Here is a 10628-nt window from a genome sequence, read left to right on the forward strand (position 1 = left end):
TATATATATATATATATATATATATATACTTGCATAATGAAGAGGCATAGCCTAGTGATTAAGGTGTTGAACTCACAATCTCACAATCATGATTTCCATTCCCAGACTTGGTGGTGTGTTATGTCACATTGCTCTGCAATCATTTTGACATCTGATGTGTGTGTATATATATATATATATATATGTAGCATTCATTTTGACATCCTTTTTTTTACATGCTAGCGCAGTTTGGACAAATGTTTTTATTGAGGTTTTGTTTTACAGCCCTTCCTATTGCTAACTTTTCTTGTCTTTCAACCAGGGAAGTTCTTATTTCATATGTCTGATTTTATAAACCAGCTTCCTTCTCCTTATAATGTTAAGTGGGATGGTGGGTTAGCAGAATTATTAGAATATAGGACAATATGCTATGCGATAGTCCTTCCAGCTCTTTACATTCAGAGTTCAAATCTAGCCCAGGTCAACTTTGCCTTTCCATCCCTCTAGAATCTATAAAGTACTAGCCAAGTACTGGGATTGATTTCACTAACTCCCAAAATTTGAGGCCATGTGCTAATGTTGGAATCAATTAGACAGTAAAATTTACCATTAATGGTTGTTTTGTATTGTTATGTTTGTTTTACTTTTTGTTTGTTACCCCTTCCTTTGCTTGAATCTTCAGAAAAGACATGTTAAAAGTGGAGTTCAAAATAATTTACAGCAAGTGAGAATTAAAAAAATCAATGAAGAAAACACACCCCGTTCTGATAAACGATTACGAATAAAGTCACCCGTTGGGCAGAAGGAGGTGAGATCTTTCAGACATTCATGCCAAAACACACTCGTGATAGCATGTAATAAAAATCCCTACTAACCCCACTGAATAAATTCATACATACAGTTTTAAACAAAAGATTAATAAATGATCCTTTAATTTTGAATCATTGCACTGAAATATCTATATGATGCTCTTGTACTCTGAAATTTTGCATGCTAAAGACAAAATTATTTATTTTCATATTTGCTGACATGTAAAAGGCACCCATGCCAGTGACACATACAGATCACTCATACTGGTGACACGTGAAAGGCACCCATACTATTGACACAAGACACCCGGTACACTCTGTAGAGTGGTTGGTGTTAGGAAGGGTGTCCAACCATACAAGCCAAAATAGACTGGAGCCTAGTGCAGCTCTCTAGCTTACCAGCTCCAATGAAACCATCTAACCCATGCCAGCATGGAAAACAGATGTTAAATGATGATGAATTCCTGCATAACACAACCAACTTATATGTTTCCAGTTGACCAGCTCCATGTCAAACTGTCCAACCCATGCCAACATGGAAAGCAGACATTAAATGATGATGATGAGGATAATGATACACATATATACAAGATTGCCTCAACTTGTCAGATGATAGCTGTCTCACATTATTGTGAGCTATCTGTATGTCATTGGTTTTAAGTACAACACGTTTGCCACTCTCTCAGTTACCATAGTAGGTTCCAGTGACAAGCATTGCAAGATGACAGGTACTATTTTGACTGCAAGTTTTATATCAGAGTATCTTTCTCTTAGAAGAGCTGCCTTCCCCACAGTTTTGTCAAAAATAACTGGAGCCTCTTCTATCCCTGAGAAATCTGTTTAACCCATAGATGGGATCCTGACAGAACAAACCTGGCAGTTATAGTAATTAAGGAATGACTCCATACTCTCCAGAACTCCTGAACTGGAACCTCATCACTGAATACAGTTTAATGTCCTGCATACATACACACACAGCCATTGTGGCATCTCTACTGCAGGATGAATGCCATTTTGAAGTGTGTAGAAGGAAGTAGTATTTATTGAGTCACAAAGCGGTTTCAACTTTGTGTTAATTTAATTTAGGCATCTTAGTTTGGTGGAATGTTAATTTCTTTGAGGACATGGAGAATGAATTCATAAAAAGAAAAATGTGTCCTGCCCCAAAGATACATGGTTGCCATGTTTTTGTTATTTCTTGATGTAAACCCATTGAAAATTTTGGAAAACCTTAGAAATGTTTATAAAAGGTTATTTTGGTGTGCATGCTCTGTCTGATCTTTTATTTTATCATGAATAGAACTAAGTTCTTAAGGTTTTTACAATGTATTCATTTTCAGTATACTGGCCGACCAAGCATGGCATTTGATATAAGCAACACACCCAAATTAGCTCGTCGCAGACAGAAAGGGCGGTCTACAATTTTAGTAAGTTAAATATGAACAAAGGAAAAATATGTTACACAATCTATGTTCAAGTGTGTTTAACATTTGTATGGTTGTGTGTTCAATGTTTGTATGTCTATTTTGTTTTGAAGAAGTTCAATTGTACAAAGAGTTTTCACCCTAAAGATCATTCTAGTGATTTCTCTTCAGATCAATAATTGACCTGATTTTGATTCTCCCCTACATCTTCTTCCCATTGACTCTGTATTACAGTAGATTTTCTTTATCTGGCTTCTATTAACATCTTCTGCTATTGCAGCAAGTCACTAGGGCTGCTACACTATTTCCTTTGATGCCTTTAGCATTTAAATTTTAGAAAGCATTTTCTATTTACTACCATTATTTATAAATATTTCATCAAATTAACTCACTTTAGAGCTCAGCTTTAAGAAAAAAGATTTTTTTTTTTTAATTACTGTAATATTTGTTTTGCTATTTCTCAGAAATTTCATTCTTGTTAAATATTGAATTCTTTTTTCGAGACCATCATTGGCCTTTTCTGTTTTATTTTCAATGTTAGCAAGAATTAGTGAGATATTCAAAATATACCTTCCTCATTAGGTGTCATTTATTTATATGGTTTACTTAGGTCAAAGGAGCCCAAAAACCTTTACTAACTCTTTAGTTTATATCCATTTTCCATATCTGTAAGTGGATGTCTACTGAAAATAAGTTGGTAGGTATGAAATACTGGAAGAGACTAATGTATCAGGTGGACTGGAAAGAAGATGATATATAATTATCTAGAAACCATTTAACTTTTTGGCTGTAGCTTAATGTTTGTTCACCTATTATTTCTGATCACCAATCCTCATTCACCTACTAGCCTCAGGTTGGGTGGGCTGAATTGAGCTACATGCATTAACTTATTAACACCAAATAATTCATTTTAAAATCATTATTGCAATGTATATTAACTGAATCTTTTCCAAAGGACGACCAATTTCTGTTTGAAACGGGCTAAGTATAGTCTATTATGTGCACAAAAAACTGAATGTAAAGAACCAGAAAACAGTTTTACATTGACTGAATTCTGCAATATGTACAGAAGTAACTTTGGGGGCAATTGGCAATACCTGCCAATTAACAGGGTTCTGCAAACAGAGTGGAAGCTATCCATGGTGTAAGCAAGAAAACCAAGTCGTCAGGAAGAAACCATGGGCCACATTTGAGGATGTTGGGTCTTGTGAAAGATTATGCAGAATCAAAACATTCAGACATATACTGTACTGCAAACTTGTTCACTTTATGCTGACATATTGAAATGATAGGATCTTCACAAGAGAATATTTAAATTGATCACATTGAAATTAGTTCAGGTAGAGATAATGGCAAATATGGCCATTAAGCAAATTTATTTCACTCTTGCCAACATAGAAAATAGAACATAAGCTGGTTTTGGTGGTCTTCCACTTTTTTTTTTTCATCTTTTTTAAGTGGAATACATCTAGTTTCGGTTGCAGGTTATCTCACATGACATGTTAGATTTCAAAATAAATATATATATATACAATAAGGCAGTGAGCTGGCAGAATCATTAGAATGTTCTGAGTTCAAATTCTGCTAAGGTCAACTTTGCTTCTCATCCTTTCAGGGTTAGGAAAATAAGTACCAATTGAACACTGGGATCCATATAATCGACTCACCCACTCCCCTGAAATTGCTGGCCTTGTGCCAAAATTTGAAATCAGTGTATATATACAATATGTGTTTTTGTTTAATTCTGTCTCAGCCCACAAGTGAATGGTAAGATTTTCATTTGCCCTAACTTAACCACTAATTCCGTATTGACATTCCTATTACAAAATACTGAATGTTGTGACGTTTTTATTTCACAAGTTCTATCCTTATTACCAGAACCTGCTGGGTATTTCTTATTCCATCAGCTGAAAGCTGATTCTGGATCTTATTAGTAATCAATACTTATGTTGTTTTGCATCATTTAAAATAATGTCAAAATAATAAACATTGCCCAGAATTAACCCAATATTGAAAAGTAACAAAATTCTTGAAATGTTTTATTGGTGTATGTGTAAAAAGCAAGGATATTATTTACTGACTTTTCTGGCCCTTAAAGTCTAAAAATATGGATAACTGGGTCACTTAACTCTTTAGCATTCAGATTAGTCAAATATAATACTCATTTATTCATATTGTTTTGAATTAGTTATGTATTATCTCATAGCAATGATGTGGTTGTTTATTGCTAGAATGACATTGTAGGGCAGGTGTTAGAAGCTTGATCTGACCAGTTTGAACATAAAACATTTAGAGTATTTGAGCTAGATATGGCCAGTTTGAATGCTAAAAGGTTAAAGCATTTATTGTTCATACGAATTAAGAGACTTGGTGTGTGTGTGTGTGCAGGGGGGGGGCATGAGGCAAGATATGTATCCAAAAAGGGAGTGAGGCACTGCAGAGATAACAATAGGAAGGGATGTGGATTTAAAATGATATATTGTGCATTTGGTGTAGATCTGGTCAGTTATAAATAGCAAATAGCATGGTGTTACTTAAAACAATTTCAATTCTCATGCACAAGAACTGTTGTTTGACTTGTAAATTAGATGTTGAAAGACATTTAGAAAAATACAAAACCTTTTTATAAAAGTATGGTTTTTTTTTTTTTTACAATTAGAGTTGTGTGACAGGCTGAGTGTGATGTTAGACTCATGTTATTTGCACTTGTATTGTTTATTTCATAAAACTTGTTTGGAAAACATATTTTATGGTGACTACAAATGACCATGACAATAGTGTGTCTACAAAGGAAAGAATTGATAATTCCTCTCCTCACAATACTGCAGTATCTTCATGGCCTCTTTTTAAATAGATATGATTAGGAAGATATGGTTTAGCATAGAGGCTAGCAGAAACATTGTACAATTAACAATTTGCTTTGTTATCTTAGAACATTACCAATAAGTTTGACTACAAATTTGAGTTATGGTGGAGGTATCAAATGCTAGAGTTCTAATCAGTTTTATGACCACCACACCCTAAAGTGCTTGGTATGGATAAATCTTTTAGAAGGCTATTTATGGGTTATTTTGCCTCCAATGATTGAAGTATGAGTGTATTGGCGAGAAAAGGGTTTTAAATTATATATTTTTAGTAAATAACTTGAAGGTTAGTGCCTTCTAAGATCAGTTATGAAAAATGTGTAACTTTATTTAAGCATGACCTGAAGGACTAAACTGTCCTATATATATATATATATTGTTGCCAGTGCCGCTGAACTGGCTCCTGTGCAGGTGGCACGTAAAATACACCATTTTGAGCGTGACCATTGCCAGTACCGCCTGACTGGCCTTCGTGCCGGTGGCACGTAAAAGCACCCAATACACTCTTGGAGTGGTTGGTGTTAGGAAGGGCATCCAGCTGTAACTCACAAATCAAGGAATTGTGAGAGGGGCAGGGCATTTGAGGAGGAGAACTTGTGACAGAGATACTGAAGCAGGTGTCTTGTCTCAATGGAAGGGGCATTAGAGAAGGTGATCCAGTATCATATGATGACAGCTTAGTGTAACAGAGAAATAGGTGTCTTGCTATAGAGAGGGTACATGGCTACCCAGTGAGAGAGAGAGAGAGATTTCTATGCTTCTGAATTTGTTGAGGTTTTCTGTTTAGGAATTATCAGATTACATAATATACCCACACTCATTAGAGCCTAATAAGGAGTATTCTGATAAATATATTTATTGATTAAAATGGTTTATAATTATTATTTAGCTAAGTGTTATCAATGTCTGTTTCTGACACCACACTGAAACTATTCAAAAGTTTTGATATTTAAATAATTCTCTAACTGCTAACATCATTCATTAGTCTGTCACTTTATGCCTAACTAAGAAATCAATATTATTATTTATTTTGTATTGTGATTGTTAACAGGAAATTCTTCCAACCCCAAATATTATAACAATTTTTTGTTTTTCTTGAGAACTGGAGAGGAGTACTTTCCAAAGTTTTTCTATCATTTTTTATTATTATTTTTTATTTGTATTTATATTTCATTTGTAATTTTCCAAAAGCAAATGTAAATCAAATACTGAACTTAGCCATACCCTGTTATTTCTTGAAATCAATTTAGCCAGTTTTGTGATCTTTATTGTTGTTGATTCTAAATTAGCTTCTATTTTTTGTTATTGTCTCTACAATTAGCTAATACAGCTAATTCTCTTCTCCATTGAAATACTAATCTTTATAGTTATCAATCTTTCATGGTGACCATATGTATATCACATAACTAAAATTGCACCAAAAACTTTAGATTTCCATAGTCCTGAAGTGTTAGAGACTGTACAAAGTACAAATATGTCTCCAATCATATAATAATTTTGCTTGTCATTCCGTAACTCAGCTGGTCAGTAATGTTTTCATGTTATTAGAGAAAAAGAGGAAGAGAGAAGCATCCATGATGTGAGGTAGAGGCAATGTAATTGTAACGCTTTCACATGGTTAGTTGAAGGAAAAGAGAGGAGAAAGACAAAGGAGAGAGAGAAGCATCCGTGACATGGGGTAGGAGGAATGTAATATTTATTATGTGGTTAAAAAAGTTAGTTGAAGATAGTGATGATATAGAGGAGTTAAAAATATAATTTTAGCAGAGGGGTGATGTTCTGATGGCGAGATTAAAGAAAAGCAAAGAGAGAGAGGTGCTGGGATGGCAGTAGTGATTAGATAGTGAAAAGTATTTTTTTTTTAATTGAACTAAGTTTTTTATATCACCTATCACTTAATGCATGCACATAAGTGTAATTCCATGAAATATTCACACTTATTTACATGACAGAAATATGCAATTTAACTAAAGGTTGTACCATATGTATGGGATATTTTTGTTGGTTTATGGGAAAAATGGAAAAATAAGAGTGAATATTTATACTGAGTGCTGTGTATTATAAAGTTGTGCATAAAGTATATAAAGCGCATTAAGTAATCATCATATTCCAATTTCTTACACTTTTCAATGAGTAGCAGATAAGCAACTATCTTTCCAGACACAACATACACTATACTTTCAGATTTTTTGGATAAAGTTTTCAGAAATAACACAAAAGGTTTAACATTAATTCCATGAAATATTCACGGGTCCTGCAAGTACAAATTACTGTTCATACATGTGGAATGGTGTACATGCACAGTCTGGGCTGCATGCAGGGGGGAAAAAAGACCTTTGTATGATTGCTGAACCAACATTTCCCTTTCATATTTGCTCATTATTGTTTTTGTTGCTGTTGTAATTAGACACAGTTGTTGATATAAAAGTAAGCTCCCCATTAACACAACTTCTAGATTATTTCTATCTATAACTTTCTCGTAATTTTGAAACTATCATCGACAATGAGGATAGTAATAGTTGTACATGGGATGGCTGAGGACAAAATTGTGAAGTCCTGATTCACACATATAAATCAATCAATCTCTCTCTCACCCTTGTCTACTGTATCATAATTACTATTCTGTCACTCTTCACCCTCATCATCATTGTCATCCTCCCACCTTTCACTATATCTGTCCCTTCAACCCTACTCAGTTTCTATAATGGTCACCTACTCTTCGCTAGTTTCTTTATGCACTCAGCACTAGTTCTTCTTCCATTATATTCACTACCTCAGCCATTCTCCATCTCACACTCTCCCATACACTCTTTCGACTTCTCCCTACCCACACTCCCAGTTCTTCTGCTCTCGTTTACTTCTACTCACCTCATATCTCGAGGGTTCACACTGCTACCTCTTCACCACTAATTTATCTCTTCCTCAATTACTCTATCCCTATTCTAAATTTCTTTACAGCAAGAAACTTGTTTTGCTCTAGCCCCCTTTCTCATACTTTAACTTCTCATCTCCTTGCATAAAGCTGTCTTTCTTGGGGTTTATAGTCTTGGAAACTGCATGGCAGCATCACCAGTGCTGGTGGTATGAAAAATGCATCTAGTACACCCTGTAAAGTGGTTGGTGTTAGGAAGGACTCAGAAATTAGGCCAAAGTAGACATTGGAGCACAATGCAGTCTTCGGACACATCAGTTCCTATCAAACTGTTCTCGCCCATTCAAGCATGGGATACAGACATTAAATAACAATGATGTTGATGATGAACTTCAGTTTTAATTCAACTTGTATTGCAAAACAGATTCATCTTTAAGAGATATCAATAAAATATGTTGGTATTAAAGAGAAGATGGGACTAAAACAAATAGGACCTTGTTTAGAATGCAGAGAACAAATATAAACAATTTCACTATCACACACGTGGTGTCTTAATTCATCTACAAAAGTTTTCACTTCTCATGTGATGCATGAGATCTTTTGATGATTTTTACATATATAACATATCACATCAAGTAAGTTATGATGGGGAAGAAAAGTCTAATATTTTTGAGCACCTTTCATTAAGACAAGACTAATACCTCCGATTTCAGATAGCAAAATCTCAGAAAAATAGCAAAGGATATGCCTCTGGGCATTATCAGACTGTGCAAAACTGCAAATATTTCACTAAAATGTGGATATTATCCTTGTGTAGTTGGGCAGTTGTAAAATCAGCCATTTCCAGTATTTTCTGCGTTTTTCTCAAAATGACATTTCTGACTATGAGTAGCAATCTTTAGGTCACGATATCTCAGAATAATTGATGTAATAGGCTGAAATTTTGCATGTATTACTTTGATATTTGCCTAGTGTGATTAGATACACTTCATTTGTTCATTTTCCAGAGACACTTGACTGCTACTACCCAGGGGTCAAAATCGCTTGAACTGCGGCATATGGCTATGAGCGACCCCACAATGAAATCTAAGCTAACTTCATCAGTGTCTTTGATTTAGTATCTAGTCTACCCCAATCTGTTGGCATTCCAAGTTAAAGCATATTATATTTGATAGTTTAGTAGAAAAATTGACCTAAAATAAGGGTATGTTTGCCTTGTCGGTCATTTTGAATTTATAATTAGGTCATGAATAGATATGAAAATTTGAATATTATGTTTTTTTGATAGAACTAACATTGTTCTTGATGTATGCCATATTTGGTTTGCCTGGGTTTTATTCCCGCTGAGTGAGAGCATCTTCAATTTAGGAGTGTTTTCCTACATCTGAGGTGTTGGTCTTGCCTTAAAGAAATGACAAAGAACACTGCTGCAAATCTTAATTTCCCTCTACTTCACACTGCAACAAAATATTCCACTTTTTGTATTGTTTTTGTACTAATTTTATTGTTGTATACCGTTATTACAGAATCTTTGAAATCTTGTAATTAGAACTGATTAAATATTTTGGCTTTTAATGTTAACTTAAAAATTGTCATTTCAGCAAGAACCTCAGCCTGAAAGAAAACCCTTGAGAACAAGAAATTTCACACAAACAAGTCTTTGAATTGAGCATCTTTGAGTGTAATTGTTAATGTATCTTGGGCCATGCTTGTGTAATCTGAATCTGAAGTATACCAGGGAAATGTTAACACTGATGAATGAGTGAAAGTTAGCAAAGGTTTTTTTTGTTTGCTTTTTTGTCCCTGAATATTTATTTATCCAAATCTCTACCCTCTTTCACTATTTTTATTTTGTTCTATATATTTTAATATATATATTCTTTTACCTGAAGGTTTTTTTTCTAAATATTTTAATTTGTTTCTAAACTTTTTAAACTATAAATAAACTCAATTTGAATTTGGCTGTCTCTGGACAGCCTTTGAGTACATTGCCCTTTCTATGTGAACCAAAGGGTTTCTATGTGAACAAAAGGGTAGAAATCAGTAAGAACATGCATAAAAATAGAAACTGTCGAATACATAAACTCTTAATTTTGGACCAACAAAAATATATATTTTCTAGTGCATAACTTTTTCCCCAAAAAAAGATTCAACAAAAATCTACTCTAGAAAGCATTTTACATAGATAATTAACATTTTTTTACAATCATCTCTCAAACTGTGGCAGATTTTGTTTTCCATTTATCCCTGTTTGAAATAACTAAAGCTTGCTGATGCTTCTAGCCAAGAGGTTGAGAAGTTGGGTATTATGCATAATAAATCAGTGTATTGTGTGTCAAACTTCACAACTTGTTTTCCATAAAGCTGAAAGCTATTGGAATGTTAAATGAGTCATTCTTTCTGCGACATGAAAGTGATTTGAAAGTGTTTCCTATTTCATCATCATCATCATTGAATGTCCGTTTTCCATGCTAGCATGACTTACTATTTTTATCTGTCTTCCAAACATCCAGATTTTCATGTAAAACGTTTCGTAGCTGGATAAATTTTAATGGCAACAAATGTTTTGTTTCCACATTTTTAACTGTAAAAAGATATTTTGTACAATCAAGACAAATATTCCAAGTTAGTTATTCTCCTCAATCTGGGATCTTGAAATGTGTTAATATGAGTGAAAAAA

General features: G+C 34.0%; 1 protein-coding gene across 4 annotated transcripts in view; it reads left to right on the forward strand.

Annotated features, from left to right (window-relative positions):
• The window catches only part of LOC106868475 (repetitive organellar protein), a 73284-nt gene extending 62988 nt beyond the window's left edge, over positions 1-10296 (forward strand). For 3 of the 4 annotated variants that reach the window (XM_014913752.2, XM_014913755.2, XM_014913753.2), the window contains 3 exons: positions 662-787; positions 2129-2215; positions 9550-10296. In XM_014913752.2, the coding sequence (XP_014769238.1) occupies positions 662-787; positions 2129-2215; positions 9550-9612 (276 nt within the window). In that variant the 3' untranslated portion in view covers positions 9613-10296. The remainder of the gene's footprint in view (positions 1-661; positions 788-2128; positions 2216-9549) is intronic. The other variant, XM_014913756.2, reaches the window with a different exon arrangement.
• The last annotated feature ends 332 nt before the right edge of the window (positions 10297-10628 follow it).

Source organism: Octopus bimaculoides, chromosome 11, assembly GCF_001194135.2.
Source record: "Octopus bimaculoides isolate UCB-OBI-ISO-001 chromosome 11, ASM119413v2, whole genome shotgun sequence".
NCBI classification, from domain to species: Eukaryota; Metazoa; Mollusca; class Cephalopoda; order Octopoda; family Octopodidae; genus Octopus; species Octopus bimaculoides.